The sequence below is a fragment of the Scomber scombrus genome, chromosome 7 (assembly GCF_963691925.1).
Source record: "Scomber scombrus chromosome 7, fScoSco1.1, whole genome shotgun sequence".
In the NCBI taxonomy this organism is placed as follows: domain Eukaryota; kingdom Metazoa; phylum Chordata; class Actinopteri; order Scombriformes; family Scombridae; genus Scomber; species Scomber scombrus.
This window is the reverse complement of record NC_084976.1, coordinates 19,062,985-19,083,691: the sequence shown is the minus strand read 5'-3', so window position 1 is coordinate 19,083,691 and position 20,707 is coordinate 19,062,985. Positions and strand designations below refer to the sequence as shown.

General features: G+C 42.0%; 2 protein-coding genes across 2 annotated transcripts in view; both read right to left on the bottom strand.

Annotated features, from left to right (window-relative positions):
• The window catches only part of foxj2 (forkhead box J2), a 321,604-nt gene that overhangs the window by 256,700 nt on the left and 44,197 nt on the right, over positions 1-20,707 (bottom strand). The gene's annotated exons all lie outside the window — the stretch shown is intronic.
• si:dkeyp-69b9.3 (myocardin) lies at positions 4,620-13,302 on the bottom strand. Its single transcript, XM_062423327.1, has 16 exons — positions 13,235-13,302; positions 10,975-11,028; positions 9,969-10,024; positions 9,480-9,546; positions 8,654-8,779; positions 8,349-8,545; positions 8,032-8,172; positions 7,232-7,397; positions 6,944-7,112; positions 6,679-6,823; positions 5,992-6,582; positions 5,776-5,874; positions 5,499-5,636; positions 5,355-5,409; positions 4,890-5,265; positions 4,620-4,778 (listed from the first exon to the last, which is right to left on the bottom strand). The coding sequence occupies exons 1-16, from the start codon at positions 13,287-13,289 to the stop codon at positions 4,739-4,741; spliced, it is 2,475 nt and encodes an 824-aa protein (XP_062279311.1). The 5' UTR covers positions 13,290-13,302; the 3' UTR covers positions 4,620-4,738.

Below are 20,707 nucleotides of genomic sequence, written 5' to 3'. Positions count from 1 at the left end.
TCATCTCAACCAGCTCCCCCCTACACATACAAACCCGGTACCCAACACCCCACAACACCCCACCCCAACCCAAGAGACGAAACGAGGAGGAGACAGAGCGAGACGGAGGGAGGGAATCCGCACAAACCATCTCACGTCTCAGGGAGAGCTAGCTGCTTTACATATGAAACACACCTTTCTCCCTTTAATTCCCATGAAATCGTGCAGGAAGAGGTTATTGCAGTGGGGGGAACGAGGAGGAAGTGATGTGGAACGGCTAGAGGGGCCATTGCAGAGAATCCCTCATTACACCCTGGTCACAGCTTTGGAGTATTACCCTTGTGAAAACACACTCTCTCAACCCCGGGTGTCAAAGAGAGTAGATTGTCTCCTCTTATTTCTCCCTTTGTACTTGGTCTCTTGACAGGTATGGTAGGGTTAAACTTATCAACATATTATGCAGCTGTAGCTCGCTGTATCACCAACAGACAGGCTGGTTTAGATCTATCTGGGCTGTAAATTAGTCTAAAGAATTGTCTGTTGTGTCCTTATATTCTTCTCTTTGATTGGAATAGAGATGGATCCTCACAACACATCTTGGTCTGTGAACAATCAGTCAATTAATCAACCACTGGCTTTTATACAGGCTCCTCATTTGCAGCCACAGTGTCTTAACCACTGAAGAGAACTGTTAAGTCATCAAGTCTGATGAGAAAAAAGAAACACCCTCTAAAGGCATATTCTTGCGTTGGAGAGCAATATGAGTTGTTTGGCAAGACATCAAAGAGGGAAAACATCCTGACTCATCTGTCAGATTCATGTGCATCCATCAAGCCTACTTTCTCTGTTCATTAGGAGATGCAGTTTACAGTAGAGGCAGTTTGGAGTTGAGTATTGGCAAATGCAAAAAATAATTGATTGTAAAATATATAATTCAGTACATCAGTATCAAAACAAGTGAGAAATCAGCTGCCACAGTTAGAAATGATATATTCAACAGACTATTCAGGTACATGTGTTGAAATTAACATTGGCCCACTAATAGGTCTATCAAAGAAGAGTATAATTTAAGGTTTTCAAAGCATCACCTCCGTGGTTGGGGTTAGGGTTTAGGTTAGGGTACACACACAGGGCAGAGGCAACAGTGGACAGCGTGTGCTATGGCTGCATTCACACCAAATCCAGCAATATGGCACTGACCTGCACACCTCCGCACCTGGTTGTGCGGAGGTGTGCAGGGCGTGTTTTTGTGCTTTAGATTTTAACCATTGAAATAACGTTTTATTTATCTGATTCACTGCTTTTTTTCTAGTTAGCATCGCTCCCTCTCTTCAACCACCACTCTCTCTTCCTCTCTCTTAGCCATGCTACTTTATGACTTCTGTATATAGGTCCTTATGGCCTAAACTTGAATATATCATTTATTACAATAAATGCGATTAAACATTAAAGTTATATGCTGACGTGGTACTTGATGGAAAAACACAATTTACAATTTTCATCTTTTCCCTTGATGATCACTGACTTTACATTATTGTTCCTCCAGATAATAATAACTATGTCATTATGAAGATTAACCATCAAGCCATGTGGGTGTCAGTGCTTTTGCATGGATATTTAAGCAGCATATTGGTACAAATGAATATTTAATTCACTTCGTGACCATCAATATTTGATAAGACATAATTTGGGACAGTTTCTTGTAAAATATAGAGGCGATCAGTAGTTATTTCTCCATAAAGCAGCTTTGGGGCAGCTCCTGAACGGAGGTAGAACGGTTCATCCACTAATCAGAAGTTTGTTCGATCTCCAGCTCCTGTCCAGATGTTGAAGTCTCCTTGGGCAAGTTACTGAACCCCAAATGGCTCCTGAAGGCTGTGCCATCAGTGTTTGAGTGTGAGTGTGAGAACTCCTGATGAGCAGGTTGGCACCATGCATGGCAGCCTCTGCCATCAGTGTATGATTATGTATGTGAATGGGTGAATGTTGGCATGTAGTGTAAAGCACTTTGAATGGTCAGAACACTTGAAAGGCGCTCTATAAATGCAGTCCATTTTACCATTTAAAGTGTCCACTGGTTAATCAGTTCAGCATGATGTATCACAGCAATGAGCTGTTTGATTGTTTGACTCAGATAAAAGAAACAAGGAAGAGCCACATAGAAAATCTATTAAGACTTTAATTTTCTTAATGCTTTAAAATACATTTTGGACAGGGGTTGATATCTTTGGCATGAATAAATTACATAATAAATAAAAGCAAACACATTTTATTTTGTTTCAGTTTACACAATAAGGCATTTATAGCAGCAGAAGTGGCCTACAGAGTCTCAGTTACCTGTAACACCCCCAGTGTTTTCAGGTTCATATCTAAATCAGGTCACTTTATAACAGTATTTAACCTGGGTTTAGTCAAACCTGTGAAACTGTCTCAGGGGTGTTCTGGTCTCTGAAATAGGAAACCCTGCACTAGTGTTCGGAAATTAAATTAGAAACGAGGAAAACACTAGTGTAGGCCCTAAAGCACTGGAAGTCACAGGAGGTAGCATCTTACTCTCCTGCCTATCAATTTTCTTTTTTTTTCATGCAGCAGGCAATGTTTATTGATTGCTATGATTATCATAGCCATCCATCTACATTTAACTGCATTTTTCATTGTTTCTGTAGTGAAAGCTGTACAAAAACTGCTTCAACATAAATTTAAACATACATTTTCAGTATTCTGTTGAAGGCCTGCCTGTGCTCAAATGTCTTCTTCTAATAATTTGCCACGGCTGTCTTGCTTGGTAAGACATTGGTTTATCATCAGAACAAGAAACTAGAGGCTGCAAGGTTTGCGTACAAAAACAAACATGACATGATCACAGTATGACCTTACATCTACCAGTTGCTGTGCCCTTTACACATATTGCACTCAGCACATTACATTTATTTTAACACATTATGGTTGAGAAGAGCAGGAGAAACACAGTTCTTGCAAAATCAAGTGGTCTTACAGAAAGACATCCAGTTAGTTATTCCCCATATGAATGAGTCAATCAGAGCCCTTCAAAAATGATTCATGGCATATACAGCCAATTAAGAGTAAAATGTAATTTTATGTAGATGGCATCTTGTATATAAATTACATTTATCTGTTGCAGCATAGGTTAATGGCAGCTAACCTCTGTCAGATGTTTTTCTATTAATGTTATTATGTTAAGTGGGGTTGAGATTGGACATAACTCACTGAAAGTATATTATACAAACAAATAATGTACCCATTTCTGCATGACCAGTAAATCATTTAGAATATGAAAGCAAGATCACTGTCACAATTAAGAAAATGTGAAGCATTTACTGGATCAGCTCCAACCGACTAGTTCACCTCTGGTCATGTTTCATATTTTCCAAACATATCATGTCCTACTTCTACAGTGCATTTTATAGTCATGTCTTATATTTAACTGTACAGCAAAGATTTAACAATGTCAAAAAACACATTTGTGGAATTAATTTGCAAAGTGAACAGGTGTGGTCTTGGCGCTAGGTTATAAATTGTGCTAAATCTGGCTTTGCTAGTAGCAGGGTAAGCACCGAGCAGTGGGCCAGACACAGTTGGGGGTTAATCAGGGAACAAAATGACCACCTGTTTTTGCAAAGTGATGAGGAAACTCTCCCTTGTCTGATTGGTGCATTTGTATGAGGACTATTTTTGGGGCAGTTGCCTGATTGCTCTCCTGGAGAACAGTGACTTGAACAAGGTAATGTGGTTGTTCTGATGATTACACTGGATATCTACACTGGAGTTACTGCCCGCTGGCAAAGAGACTACAACGCAATGTCTGGTCTGAAATGTGGACACAGAAATACACAACCTCTCTTCTGTGTCTTTCACTCGTATCCTCTCACAGATCAATCGTACCACACACAAACAGGCACACTTAATTGTAAGTGTGTGTAACTACAAGTGCATTTGGCAATAACGCTTATAAATATAGATGGAAGCATTTTGTGTGTTGACACAAACAAAAAGCAGCCCTGTGTGCACAGTTACACACAGTCAGACATACTCAACACACACATACTTACACTCGTGCAGACACTTGCACTCGCACGTACACATGAACACGCACACACACTGCTTGTTTGTAGCTTCTGCCAGCTTTCTCCCTCTGCATGCCGACTGTGTGTCTGGCACCGGGTTAAGGTCTGGAGCCACACACAAGCTGTGTGCTCTGTCTGGCTTTTACACACTCTAAATGGGCTTTATGAATGGCTAGGACTCAATGACTGAGTCAACACCAGGGGCCACACTCAACCCAATCCGACAACAGGTTTTGGAGATAAGTCAGAAACAACATTCTCCCAGCGCAGACAGGAAGCATGTTTAAATTAATATGCCACCAGGTTTTCTTTTGTTTTGCACTGCAAACATTGTGCTGTGGAGTGTGTCAATCCACAGATGTGTTGCTTGTTTGCCGTTTCTGGCTGAGCCCAAGTGCTTTAAAATAGTGCTGTGCAGTGTCTATGTGTGCGTAGGGTGCATGTGTGCCATCAAAGCTATGTTTGATCTAATCTCTGCAATGAATCCAGCTCTCGACATTGCGTGGAGCCAGTGACTCTGACAGCCTATCAATGATGGATGGATGGAGGCTTCTATTCACAATCTTGTGCCCTCAGTGGGATTCATACAGTCTTCCCCATTCATGACATTCAAAAACTACAACAATCACCTTCTGTACATAGAGAGTTACAAACAAATATGCACACACAAGTTCTCACCACTGCTCTATCATTAGATCCAGCACTCGATTAGCACTTACTCGTGTTGTTCTCTCCTGACTAGATCCTTGCTTGTGGTATATTAACTCTCAGATGTACGTTGCTTTGGATATAAGCATCTGCTAAATTAAATCATAACATTGTAACATGGTAACATTCAGATCTGAATCCAGACTGAAGTCTGTCTCAACGAATGGAGCAGTGGGTGGGGTAAGTGGGTGCAGGCCAGACGTCAGCGTTTCAAGCCAGTCAGCAGCATCAAACTGAGTTGGAGCCCGTCGTTTCCGTGACTTTCCAGTGGATAACAGAGGGGAGGTGCAGATTGGAGGTGGTGGAGGAGCAGGGATCACCTGGTTTGGGGTTATTACAGCAGGGGATGGAGGGAGCTCCAGTAAGAGAGAGGAGCAAAGAGGCGAAGGCAGAAAGTTGTCATCCTTGGGGTGCTGTTGATCGGCTTGAGGGGGAGGAGAACGGCTGGGGTCTGAGTGGGCAAGGGATTTATGATCAGAGACATTGATGGAGCCTGGAAGGATGGTAGTAAAAATGATTAGACTCTGAAAGAAATAACAGTTCCATTTAGGTTGTATTCTTAATTAATTATTGGATACTCACGGATGCAATTAATAGGCTCATCCAGAATATCATCTATGGACTGCCGGGGGTCCATCTGTTGGCAAGAGAAAGGAAAAACACTTATTTCCTTATGTACAAAATGAGCTCTTGGTGATGTCTTCCTGATCAACTAAAGACTCTAACCTGTGCTTTCTGGATGGCCTCCTGTAGTTCTTCCTCCAAGCTGCGAGCTCCAGGCAAAGCCTGAACAGGACTTGCTGTAATCTGCACTGGCAGTTCAAAGTCCTGGCCGATCACATCACATGGTTGGCAGCAAAACACCTGATTAGAAAGCAAAGGGTGAATTAGCTGACAGGTGGTGATGGGAGCATGTTCAAACATTTAGAAAGGAAGGCTCTGTGGTGCATCCTTGAAAAGAGGCATCTACATGTGATGTGTGTGTATTGATTTTTGTGTTTACCTGTGTAAACAACACCTCTGTCTGTGTGTCTGTTTCTGTCTTCCCTCTAGAGCATCCTGAATCCTGTTGCAGGAATGGATGAAGGGATCCTCCACAAGACTAGAAGATGAGAGGAATGGTAAAAAGGTACTTATAATTTTATTTCTGGAAAACAGTGACCCTGTTAAATTAACTGTTCCCAACACAGATCAAAGATCCAAGCCAGTTGGTCCTTACCTCATTGCCAGTGTTAGCAGAGCGTTCCCTGGGCCTGCTCCTTATCCTCTCCCTCATCTCCAGCTCCACGCTCAGTTCCTGCTGCTGCTGTTGCTGCTGCTGCTCGTTGTCAGTCCTCCAGAGAGTACCACATTGCAGTGGTGAGGAGGACGACATGGGTAGACTAGGACTAGGAGTTCCTGAGGCGGTGCTTGCCGGAGCCAGGAAGACAGTGTTGGTAAGACCACATTGTTCACCTGCCAAACTGACTGATGCAGCATTTGAGAAACCATTCGAGACAGCACTCAGGATCCCATTTGGGGCTTCACTGAGAATCCCATTAGGAATTCCCCTGTCCTGCATGTACATCTGTTGGTTAGGGCTGCTGCTGGGCGAGTCTGGTCCAGAGCTGGAGCTTAAGCTGGGGCTCTGGTTGGGTGGCAACTGGGGGCTGGGAGCGAGGGGCTCCATGCTGGTCCCCAGCTGGCAAAGAGGTGCAGGAGTGAGACAAGAATGGGGGAGCTGGAAGGGCCGGAGACGCTGCAACAGGGCAGGCTTAGTGCCGGAGACTGGGAGTCCGCGCTTACGCAGCTGTTGCCGCAACTCTGACACCTGAGGAAGGGAAAGGTGAAATGACAGTCATGTGAGTTTGCCTTAAATTGTAAATAAGAGTTTTTGGTTCTCAGACATTTTAATCGCTTTTCTTACTGTTAGATCAACAAGATTGGCCGGGAGAAGCTCAGGTTTGGATGTGGAGTTTGTGTCCATAGGCGTGTGGTTTGTTGTGGCAGGAACAGGGTGGGGGTTCAGGGGCATGGCTCCAGAGGACTTCACAAGATCAGCGTGATCTCCACTGGAGGAAAACGAAACCGTTAACTTTCCAGAAACATCTGAGTGCTGATGCCCTGCATACCTCCTAGGTTCAGATTGAATTATCCAACACTATCAGCAGCAAACTACTGAAACTGCATACCTGGGTACAACAGTGAGCTGTTGTTGGGGTTGTAGTTGTTGCTGTTGTTGCTGCTGCTGGTTCTGGAGGATCTGCAGCTGGAGGAAGACCTGCTGCTGCTTCAGAAGATGGGAATAGGCTGGGTCTAAAGACTGGGTAGGGGTAGGGCTCTTCTGTTTAGCTCCTCCCCCTGGAAATAAACACATTTCCAGGCTTAATTCAAACAACCAGCAACAAGAGCAAGTCTTGAAAGAACTAAGGAAAGGACTATTAAATTAAATGTAGAAAAGCAAAGCATGAAATTGGTACCTCCAGTTCCAGACCCTCCTCTCTGGTCCGGAGGAATGTACTGGTGATACTTGAGTTTCCTCATTTTGGGTTTGGTGTCCCGCGGTTTCCGTGGGCGTGGGAGGTGGTTGAAGTTGAGGGAGGATGGCAGTGAGGAGGAACAAGTGGGGCTGGGAGGCTGAGCTGTCTATAAAGGTAGAAAATACCCACATTTCCTTAAACTGTAAGTATACTGAGGTTCTGATGAGTAATTTCAAGAATAGCATGTAAAATATCACACAGAGAAAATGTCAAGTCGTTTAACGTCATTTGACAGTATTTGCCCCATGTCAAGGTTAAATTATTACATGAAATGCACAAATGCCTCGTAAATCTTCAGATGACAGCATGTGCTAGTTCTGACACACAGCCACGCTGCTTGTGTGTGAATGCGTTAACCTACAGGGCAAATACTGAGCTCCCCCAGAAGTGCAAATTGACAGTAATGAATGCAGAGGAGCTTACAGCAGAGCACTGTGTTTGACAAAACAGAGGAGTGACCATCCTGTTAGGTTAAAGACCTTTACAATGCTATTTTATCTTTCATGTTGTATACCTGCTGTGAATACCTGTCACCAACATAAGCACATACTCACACATACCCAATCTTAAAGTTTGTTTCCCTCAATGAAAATCACAGTTATTTCCCTATACATGACATTAACATTTTATTTTCAGGAGTCAAAACAAAAAAAATACCACCATAAATTTAAATGAGCCAAAAAGAAAAAAGAAAACCAAAATAAAAGCAACAGAATCCATATGCATTAACCCCACATTACCTTTGGCAGCAGGGGTGTGGTCTGAGAGGTCAGATAGATCCCATTTGGTCTCCCAGTTGTTGCCACGGAGTTTGATTCACTCAGTGTTACAGTCATTGGTTGTCTGATGCCCTCGGTTGCCGGGAGCAACGCCAAACCAGACTGAAAGGAATATTACATTATTGGAGTTGACATATACAGCTATTTATAATCTCATCAGTCTGTTAATATTTACTTTAATGTGTTTATCAGAGGCTATTGGTGGGAAGTAATTTATTAGACCTTCATGTTAACTTTGTGCACTTCATGAAAACTAAATCTCAGTGCTGTTTCCTCACCTGAGCATGACTGGGGCTGTGGTTAAGGGGCGGGCCCACAGCTGAAAAGTCACTCAGTAATTGGTCACCTGAGAGCCCTGGCAGTGAACGGAAGGCTGGTGATTGGTGAACGCCATGTTGCTCATGGGGCGAGGAGGAGGAGCAGGAGGAGATGTCATCTTCGAAGACATCAGTGGACAGAGGGAAAGAGGCAGGACCTGAAGAAATTAAAAGTGAAAGGAGGTAAGGTCACAGGAGGAGAGAGAGGAGATAAGGGTATTAAAATAAAAATGTGTGCCATCGTATGTGGATGCATGTTGACTCACGGTTCTCCAGGGCCAGTGTGTGTTCGTGCTTTTGCTCTACAGGTCCAGGCAAATGTTGGATCCTCTCGCTGAGGTCCTGTGCCTGGCGAGCCTTCTTCTGCCTCTGGGCCCCGCATACACTCCTCTCTGCGGGATGGTGGAAAAATAAGTGGAGGGAAGGGGACAGATGGGAGATCAGCAGAGAGGGAGAGAGAGAGAAGAGGAGATTGGAGTGAGAGAAGCAACAGGATTTCAGAACATATGGGATGTGAGACTATGCTGCCACAGGCTATAAGTCCAAATTCAAACCAGCAGTGGCATCAAAAATAGTAAACACTCCTGCCCATAGGGAGGTGTATTCCCTTGGATATGAACATACACACACAACATTTTTAAAAGGGCAGAAAAGGACTGTTTAGGAAATCAGACAGCCTGAAAAGCCAGATATTATAAAAGCAGTGTTTTCAATTAAAAACGATGGTTAGAGGGTTATGGAGAGGAGGAGGAGGAGAGATAAAGAGATGAGAGAGTAAAATGTCACTAACAGGAGAAAATGATGACTCTGATCCCTGGATGGGCGGGCTTATCGTGTGCTGTCAATCACTGATATGTTTGCAGGCTGCTTAAAATGCAGAGTTACAGTGTGCAACAAGGTCACATTTCTATTTAACTGACAGCTGATGAAACGCCAAGCCTTTCTACCAGATTTACACACTTCATTTCCTTGCACAACTACTGTACAACAGGGAGCAGAGAGCAGCACAGATATGATAAAATACACACAAGGAGAGGTAGAGAGGTAGAGAGAGCAGAAGAAACAGCAACAGTACTCTAGGCAGGGCATCACCTTGTGCAGTTTCAGTGTTCAGACCACTAGGGGGCAACTTCTGAGTGGCACCATCATCAGTTAGACGCTGCATCAAGAAACAGCATGGTCAAACAAACAGCCAGGGATTACAATGTAGTTTACTCAGGGGAAAGTTAAATACTGCCGTAGTACAATGTCAATTATTTCCTCCAGAGTTTTGCAAGATCTTTGAAGCAGCGCTTGGATCTTATGCAACACTGAGACCAATATAAAGTCTGTTTTTAGGTTATGTTTAGTCCTCACACAGAAGACCACTTAGTTCATTCACTTGAAACAGTGTGAATGTTGACTTAGTCCTCATGAAAACACAGCGAAAATAAATAAAATTTGGTCCGATCATGTTTTTTCAATTAAAAAATGATCCTAAATGTGAAGTGAAAACTGTCTTTACATTGCATCATGGCTTTTACCACATCAACATCCATATTTAATCTGTTGAATATCAATGAGAAAAAAGATGGTACTCACCAGAGCTTCACTCTGGTCTTTCTCTGATTTTTGAGAGGGACTGGTAGATTTCAACCCTACAAAAACAAGATAGTAGTTATGAGTTAAAATGACAATTCAGCAGAAGAAGACAGAGGTTGTTTTTCAAATTCAAACTCTCATTTGGGTTTTTTTTTTTTTTTGGGGGGGGGGGGGGGGGGGGGGGGGGTTTGGAGGATGCTAGCCGAGTAGAGGAGCAACTCGGGTGAACTAACAACAAAGCACTATAAGCCTTCAACTCATCCCTTCAAGTTACAGCATGGAGCATCTCAGGCGCTTTTTTGTGTCGACAGGCATCAGGATGTGCAGCACTTCTTGAGCAGCCTGCTTCTGCCTCAGATATCTAGGAGGGAACTGAAGCAAGGTGCACTGCCTGTCGACAAAGGGATGGTGTTTTGCTTTTCTACACTTTCGACTATTCTGTAGATTTACTGCATGAACCTGAATATGCATGTCCTGCATATGAGTCTACTGTACATCACATTTTATTTACAAACCTCTTACATATACAGATAATAAGTGATATTAAGAACATATTATTTTTGCACACATGTTAACTCCCACATATATAATTGTATCCAGATTGGCTCAATCCTTGCAAAATTGTATCTGCATTTCAAAAGCTGCAATGAAAATATGCAATCCTTTTTTTAATAATTCATCTCAATAATTTTGACACCTTGCTGTTTGTGTGACCCTGTGATGCCTTGTAAATGTGAATAAAAGGTACATTGTGCATATCTTTTTTGTTGTTAGTATAAATTATCACATTCTTGGAGTATTTTCATATTATTTATTCACATTTTATTAACATGCAGTTTTAACCCAAAATGTTAGTTAAATAGAAGAAAGTAAACAATCAATATAGTAAACCTACAAAGACATTTACCAATCAATAGGCAATCACCTTTCAGTAAGACAAGGTGACCTAAAGATCATTAATATGAAACTGAATCAATCACTATGTTAATGATACAAATAGACTAACCAGGGTCTGCATTGATCTCACTCTGCCTTCGGTTCTGAATCCTCAACTGCAGGACTGAAAGACAAGAGCAGAGTTTGAGCAGGCTGTTAAAAATGTTAAACTATAACAAGTTACACTTATGGAACTGTAAGTTGGATTAATTTCTTCATGAAACAGACAAACAATTTAAAGGACAAATCACCAGGAAAAATAAATCACGCTTGACAGAGAAAGGTAAGAGTTGAGTAAAGCAATACAGCAGGTCCACTGTTAAATGATACGTCCTTGTAACATATATTACCTCATGACTTCACATTGCTTGTAGATTATATATCCTCTTGCATGCATACACACATCTACACACTACACATAGGCGCACACACATTAACATTCAGTACACAAGCAGGTGAAGGGTGGGGCTGGGCCAAGGGCCACGATTGCTTCCCCCATGATACATTTCAGTGAGTTTTGAGACCTGAGAGACCTGACGAGGGGAGTGGAAGTCTGAACAGGGGGTTGAGGCCAGTAACTATTTATCTCTCAGTATGTCTATTTCTGTTGGTCCCATCCCCCCTTCAGCTGTCCCACTCTCTCCACAAGCCTCTTATGCATCTCCTCCTCGCGTCATCCTCATTTGTGCTAACTATACTCTTCCTGCTTTCCTGCCTCTCAGACAACTCAAAACAAAAGTTTAACATGGTAGAAATCTGGATTTTAAGCACATTCACACACTGAGCGCTGTGCTTATAATAAGTTAGGGAAGCAGCTCTTGACACACAGATTGGTTTCAGATTGTAACAGCAGATTTTTTTATGTGCTTGAACAGGGGGCCTGGAACAAAACCTTAACTTCAGTTTCAATCACAAATACGCTTTGCATAATGTAGTGGTTCCCAACCTGGGAGTCATAAAAACAGAATATTTCTGTTACTGAAATGTGTGTGTTTGTTTTTCGTTTGTGGGGGTTGTGATTTTCCATTTTCTTCTAAAAACTGTTTTCTCTTATGTCTTCAGGCCTCCTAAAATCATTCAAATTGAAAAATCACACACTGACTCTTTGGTTTAACTTTTCACAACTCATAGACACACACAACCTGTGAAATGGGGTTGCATGTTTAAGAGGTTCTTTTTCAGAAAGGTTGGGAAGCACTGCTTTATCATAAGGATAAACATGATTTCTTAGTCTTGACAAACATCAAGCATATGCTTATGTAACATGAGATGCATCAGGCGATATAATGTCAAGAGTTTCAGGTCAACAAAAACAGTAACAGCAAATTTAAACTATCGTCCTATAAACAGACTGACACCCGGCTAATCAGTAATATACTAAGTGATATTTTGGTCCTGCGCTTCAACAGTCTGTACATACATGATTTCAGACAGAGCAGCTGCCCTAAAGAATCACGTTTTCCAGCAGGTGTTTGTACACCTAGGGGACTGTCTCCATGTCATTTCCTCGGCTTTCTATTTTACCAGCCATTTGTGACAGCTGCCAGGGAACACAACAGCAGCCGCTACAACTTGTAGCGAAACTTGCATTATGCACTAATGAGAAAGTTGTTTAATGCTGTTTGTTAGAGAACACTGGTTGTCTCCTGAAAGTTGTAAATGAGTGGAGTAATACATGATATTGGTACAAAAATGGAATTAATTTCAGCCACACTATGACTATTTTCTGCTCAAGGTCTTAACAAAATGTAACAGGATATCATCGGCCTGTTCACCTGCAATAATGTCTACATATTTCTTGTGTTAAATTTTGGACTTGATTGGATATAATCAAATATACTCAACAAAATCCACTTTTCAAAATTATCTCTGCTTTTTAGTACACTGTCTCTAATAACAAGCCTTGGACTTGGACAGAGCTACACTGTATTTCTCTGATGACATTTGTTCAAAGAAAAGGAACGTTCATTTTAAAGGGCCATATAGTCTATTTTTCCATAAATAACAATAAACCAACACGTCCTCATTAAAGTGTCACACAGTAACATGCAGAGATCTTTAACCCGAGGTTCAGGTGTCCTCATGTCTATTCAAAACATCTCTGTCTGCGGGTAGCAATGACTAAATCCATTCACCATGATCAATACCTTCACTCTATTGATCACATGATAGACAATGTGACTGACTAGCCAATAAACTTCACAAACTCTTCACCTCTATATATTGATGCTAATCTTGCCAATTATGCCTGAGATGTGAAGCCAGTGTTGTGGGGAAAATAAATCCTTCTCCCCTTAATTGGCGTGAGTTGAATTGAGTTGATTCCTCACCTGAGCGGAACTTGTTCCGGATGAGGAGCGACCTCTCGGAGGCCAACAGTGTCATGGTTGATTGTGGTGGGTAGGGGGGATTGTGGGGTACGGAGTGAGGGAGTGGAGCAGAGAGAAAGAAAGAGGGAATTCCTGGTGTCACTCCACCAGGAGGAATGGTCCCTCTTCTTCTGTCTCTCGCTGTTGGGAGCAGAGGAAGCAGGGGAGTGAGAGAGACAGATGCTCGTTAATCCACTGATAGACACAAACCGATATTGATAGTGGCACACAAAGCACAGCAGAGATAGATTGAGGGGGAAATAGAGACACAAGGCCTCTCAGACCTACAGGCAGACTGAACACTGCGGTGAGCTGCTCTGGCAACAGCAGGCCTCCCTACAGACAGCCTGTCATAATCACACAAAGAGTCACAGAGGCCCACACACAGAGACAGAACTAACGACACAGAGAATTAAACAGACAAGGAGGCTTTTAGAGAGGCAGAGGAATAGGAGGAAGAGGAGAGTCGAGCAGCGTGAGTGACGGAGACAGGAGCGCCAACAGATACTCAGACGTCAGGGCTGAGGCGTGCTGGAAGACACTGATTGGGACGGACAAACATGAACTTGCAATACCTACAGCATCGCACTACACATTTGCTGTTTGAAAGAGTGATTGCAAATGTGTTGTACCATAAAAGAAAACGAGATGCCTCTCAAATAGAGAAGGCCGGAAATCTACATAAGCTGCATTAGCGCACACACACAACCTATTAACAATATTGATTTCAGCAGGCCAGCCACAGAACACCCAAAGGAAGCCTGTTTGAAGGCAATGGACAAACACACACAAACAAAATACACACAAGCTGTGGAATAGCTGAGGTTATGCATACTAAATCACCACAGTGCTTTTCCTATTCGCAATCCCATAAATGCACACACCTCACTTATTTACAATATGAAGAGTGCTCCAAGAAGAAGAAGGCCACTCAGTCATTAATGCAATCAAATAACAAGTGATTGATTGAGATTTGATGTCTGGCACAGGCATTATTTCGCAGTAGGGCACTGAGGCACAAGAAGCCAGTGAAAAAACAGTGAGCAGCCCAGAGAATAAAAGCAAGAGAATGAAAGAGAATACTTACAGGAAAAAGAGAGAATTGAGTCCCTCGGGGGAAATTGGAGTGGATTTAAGATTAAACTGAGAGAGGTGCGAGATGGACGAAGAGAGGGAAAGAGAGAAATTCGTAGTGCGTTTAATGACGATTTCTTTCTTTCATGTTCTTTTCATATCCTTTTTTTCCTGCCCCTTTTCCACACTTCTTCTGGGTTTTTTTCCTAAAGGTAGATATGCAAGGAGAAGAGGATCTGTGGTTCCTTCGTCCCCTTATGATAGAGACTCACCCTATCCTTCTTTCTCTACCTCTGTCTCGCTCTCTCTGCCCCTCTCCCTGTCCGCCCCAAAGCATCCTGGATCCTTGGTGCCAACTGTGAGGGACTGTCAAAGTTTACCCCTCCCCCTCCGCGGCCTTGTCTCCCCCTTCCCTCACCTAGCAGCCATTCACTCCCCCCTCCTTCTGACATGTGCTGGCTGACTGATTGATTGAGGAACAGATTCAAAGACAATAAGCACTTTGTGTGTTTGTACATGACTTTGTCAGAAATAAACTCACTGATGAAGAAGTCAGCGCACTTCCTTAATGTTAGGAGCTGAACTGCCACATAATGTGACGGATAGAAAAGTGAAGGCTTGATAAAGTAGACGGTTTATTACAAGGCAGAGAGAAAAGCCCGGGAGTGTTTTGGACTCACATCAAATCATGTACTGCAGCAGGACTGCAGGCTCATATGCTCCTGTCAAGATACCTTTGGGTCACCCTCTTAAAGTGATTTACAACTGTTTGCACGCACATATACGCGTGTATATGTGTGTGCGCGTGCGTGTGACACCACAGAGAGTCACAGATCAGTAAGTCAGTGTCCGTCAGCATATAGTTACAGTATGTTTCCGCGCTGGTGTCACACTGAATCACCCAGGTTTCACCTCGTTGTTCAAGCCTCCATAACAAGTCAGGTGAACATGTAGGAGAGTGTTTGCTTATGTGTGCATGTTTTCTATTGTACATGTGTCTGTGCATGTGTGTGTGTGTGTGTTTAGTGCCTTTGGGCTGCAGAGGGGGAAAAGTGGGGGAAGTGAGGTCGTAGCTGGAGCACCTGTTCCGTCGATTTGACAGACAGGCCAGTGTGTGCTGGTTCAGCAGGTCATAGAAGGGGGAGGGAGGGTGACAGAGAGTGAGGACTGGTGGGTGAGGGTGAGGCGAACGAGACAGCAAAAGTTAAAGAGGAAGGGAGGGCGCCACGCAGAGGAAGTCTTAATGAAGAGGGCAGGAAGAGATTAGGCAACAGGGAAACAGACCAAAAAGGAGGTTGCTGCCATTTTATCTGATGTGGAAAGAGAGAGTCTGACGTTAAGATCCATTAATCAGAGAACACAAAGCAGAGATTGCACCACATGGTCCAATTACGATTGCCATGGAATGAAATTTGAGCAACTAATGGAACACAAAATGAATGGGAACCTTAATTTAATATAGTAGTATTTAGAGACCGACAGCTCTTGCAGGTGCCATTTGCACAGAGCGTCTGCGTTTTCCTTCATTATAAAATCTCACCTTTGACAGGTTTTCCTCCCGTGCCCTGTAAATGCATTTCACACACACACACACACACACACACACACACACACACACACACACACACACACACACACACACACACACACACACACACACACACACACACACACACACACACAGTGAGAGTCACAGAGTCACAGACACATGAGAGACACATATATAAACACTGACTGCACTGACAGCATGGCAAATTATTGGAGGAAAGGTGATGTAATTGCTTTTTCCTCTGGTTCCCCACTACAACTACACCCTCTTCCCTACAGCCGGGACTCCCTTTCTGATTAACACCTGTTACCCTCCTTCTTTCTCTCCCTCCCTCCCACTCCTTCCCATCTCTCTCACACATAGACTCACACTCACACAGTGTTAATCCTGCACTGTGTCTGGTGAGCGAGGAGGCTTGCATGCTGTTAACCTTTCCCTTGTGCTGTATCATATTTCTCTGTGTAATTCTGGGCTCCTCAGTTTTTTGTACAGCACAGCAGCTAAAACACACTTGGTCCATCATACGCTTTGAATAAAAATATACTACATGTGTAGGCGATTTCATATTCATATATATTTTTTAAAACCTGCTTCCTTTGCTGCTGAAACTGCAGAATTTAAATGTAAATCCAGCCTTCCCAGGGCTCAGTCTTCTGCCTTTCACCCTGATGTAAGTATCCCTCCACCATTTGAGAGAGCTGAGAGACAGCATAGGGAATGAGCCAGCACATGCAGCAAATCATAAGTGTAATTGTGCCCTCACATGGCTGAAGAGTGCAATGACAGTCATGCATGTTGGACCCCCCCAAAAAAAGCATCCATGGTTAGTTTAGCTCTCCTTCATTTTGGTTCTCAGTGGCGATAATGGGACGTATGTGATGCAACAGAGCGGGTTTACAACAAACATATCAAAGTGCCAAATGTATCAAAGAGGATAAAAAGCTGAAACATACCAGTCTAACACTTCATTACATCTGCTGCCTCTCCTCTGCTCATTCATCACTGGATCTATTCTCGTCCCTCTCTCCTCTCCTCCTCTACCTTTATCACTTCAATCACTTGGCAATGTGCCTTGTGCCACTCAGAAGGCCTGCTGCCCGTTCCACTTCACGCAACACAAACATAGGCACACACACAAGCAGATTTCAAACACACACACACACACACACACACACACACACACACACACACACACACACACACACACACACACACACACACACACATACACACTGCAGATTTCTGTCCTCACTCTGTCTATCATCCATCTGTCTGTCAGTCACTACACTTTGAAGCTTTGTGCAATCTGGACAGTTACCAGCCCTGCACACACTTACTGTACTGTACTGTACACACACACACACACACACACACACACACACACACACACACACACACACACACACACACACACACACACACACACACACACACACACACACATATACACACACATCTCCAGCTGGACTGCTGATCTCACACACTTGGTCGGCTGAATATTCATCATCATCATGCACTGAGGACCTTGTAGGCTCAGCGATGCAACAGCCCAGTGGAGTCAATTAGGGTACGAGAATCTGATTTGTGTCAATTTATTCTTTTTTTCTGACAGATCAGCATCGATTTAATGGCTGAACTCTCAGAGTGACCTTAATAACGAATACATAGCACTTAAATTAGTTTCTACAACAGAGCAGTTAGGATCAGTTGTTAGTTAGGGGCCCATCTTTTATGTGATGAGGACGTGTAAGTAATACAAAATGAAATGAATCAAGTTAATGATTACATTGGTTACACAGTATTCTAATTGATGAGTGGTGAGAAATATGGATTACACCTCCTATCAAGATATTTATATTGTGATACATATACTTGTGTATAGATAAATAGTAATTCATAGATAGCAGACAACTGTGAACAGACAGTGGCTTATTAAGTTGATTAAATAACTTGTAAATCAGGATTTTTCATCACATTGTTGCAAGAACCCTGTAAATCATTTTTTATTTCAGGGATGTGCTGGCAGTCTAGAGATTAAAGATGCTAATAATGAACTGAAGCATCATTGGTCTGAGGCCAGCCAGAGACGTTTGTTTATGTCATTACCCATTTATTTATTTCTCTTATTTTGTATCATCCCTCACTGTCAAATCTCTGAAAAGGGCATAAAAATGCTACAAATATTTTAAAAATCCAATATTGCCATAAAGTAGACATTCTCATTGATTTGCATCTTCAAATATAATGGGTGACACAAGAGTAAAAAGCAGCTTCCTTGACAAACAATACAACATTTCTGACAGTTTAAAAATGTACATCATGGCATATACAATGAGCACTTTATTGTGCAATATAATGCAATCCAATGCAACAGCTCTGCCATAAATTCTACTTTTATTGAGCTTTCTGTTTTTGTTGTCAGAAAGCTGAAAATTCTACTTTATGTATATTATTGAGGTCAAAGTGGCTGCCAGTGGTGTGCTGGAGTGCATTAAATAGGAAAGGGTTCCTAATATTTTGTCCACCACATTAACATACATGAAAATATTTTGGAGTCATGTAATGTACTCCAGCACACCACCAGCCACTAACCTAAATAATAAACATAACAAATAAAGTAAGATTATCACCTATTTGACAAAAATTGAAAATGTATAAGCTTCATGAAAGTAGAATTTATGGCAGACGTCCTGTGTTGGATTGCAGTAGATTTACAAATAATACAGAATTATATCAATGTACAAACTTAAAAGAAATAGAAGGTAAAGTAAAATAGAAATACATTGAAAATAAAATAAAAAGAAATATGTATTTTTTATATGTTTCTCCTCCAGCTAATAATCACCAATTTCCAACTCCATACCCCCATACAGTCAACATACAGCAAGCTTCTATCCTGCTGCTCATAGACGAGCATATCAATCATCTTCAAAGTCACTCTGCTGACCCAGTACACTCTCCAATTCTGTGTGTTCAGGGTAATTACTAAAAGGACCCCACGCTTTTTTAAACAGCTCTTGTTTTAAACAGAATAGTTCTTTTGCAGGTTTTTTCTTTTCTTTTCTTTTACCATTCATCAATATTTGGTCTATTAACGTTTTTCCATGTTAGTACTATCATCTGCTTTGCCTGTCACAAACAGATGTAGAAAGATTTGCTTTTTCTTCTCTTCTTTTGGATTACACCCTAATAAGAAAAACTTTCATAGATGAAAAATATCTTCCATCATATATTTGACCTCTTCCCAGAACTTAACTTACTATCAATTTATTTATCTTTCCGGGGTCATATTTGTGCCCATCAGCCAATTATATTGTAAAAGCCTAAGCTGGGTATTTACTGTTCATATTTGAGCTTTCTTGCAAGAATCTTCCCACTAAACAAATGAAATGTCTTCCTGTAAATCCTCTCTCCAAACTCTAAGTTTAGCTTTGGAAGACTCAGGAGAGCAACATATAAGTAAGTTATGAAATCCAGATAAGATGTTTTCTTCCTGCAGAGTTCTTTAAAATAGTTTTTCTCTAATAATGAATAGGGAGGTATGTTTAGGGATTGTTTTTTGTTTGCTCCAGTGAAGCTCCTGATTTGTGTCAATTTGAGGTGTTGAATTACAAACTCGTCAGATGACATTTTTTTTATCATCCTTTTGCTGAAATAAGTCATGAATTTTCTGTATTCCTTTATCTGACCAAATAAACCTAATGTCAGTTCTACCTGGAGCGAAGTTATCATTTCTCCAAATTGGACTAAAACATAAGAGAGAATGTAGTCTGCCCAGATATTTCCTCACCTCATACCAAATATTAACCACGTTCTTAACAATGGAGATGAATGAAAAACCAACATTAAGGGTCTCAAATTAATGGAAAATCCCACATAAAATGTCTTAGTGAGGTGTTGGGCTAACACGTGGTGCCAGAATCGGTGCACCTTGGCATTGTTTTATGAGTCTCTGAACTCTACTGGAGGGATGAACATCATTGTTCCAAAAGATATTCTCTCATTTGGTGTTTTGATGCTGGTGGTGGAGAGCGCTGTCTTAACATGTCAGTCCAAAATCTCTCACATGTGTTCGATTGGATTGAGATCTGGTGTCTGTAAAGGCCACAGCATATGGTTCACATTATTTTTATAATCATCAAACCATTCAGTGACCCCTCCGGCTCTATGGATGGGGCCTTAGTCATCTTGGAAGAGATGACTCCCATCAGGATAGCAATGTTTCACCACAAGATAAAAGTGATCACTCAGAACAACTTTGTATTGATTTGCAGTGACTCGTCCCTCTGAGGAGACAAATGGACCCAAACCATGCCTGCAAAATGCCCCCCACAGTATAACAGAGCCACCAGATGCCCTCACTGCAGGGGTCTAGCATTCAGACCTGTAGTGTTTTTCCTTCAATTTGTCACCTATCTGGTGGGAGGGTTGTCATTCGTACAATAAAAGATAATAGTTTTTAACTTAGCTGCCCAACAGTACCACAGAGGGTTAGGACACCTTGAACCTTCCTCTATCATTTATGAGACTGCACAGGTGTTCCTAATAAAGAGCTCTATGAGTGTACATCCACATATCAGTGAGCGACAGTGTGTATTGTATTTAATTCATGAGTCCTTCTGAGATAAAATGGTAATTTTTGTAATTAAGATCGCTCGCTCGGTGAGTTGCTGGTTATATATTCAGTTAAACATATAAAATAGAAAAGTAAGATGTGCTCCCAACGTCTGCACTCACTGTTTTACCAGAGCAAATACTTCATTATCTCTGTCTCTCAGCAGCACATTCTCTTTTCTCAGAGAGCCTACTTG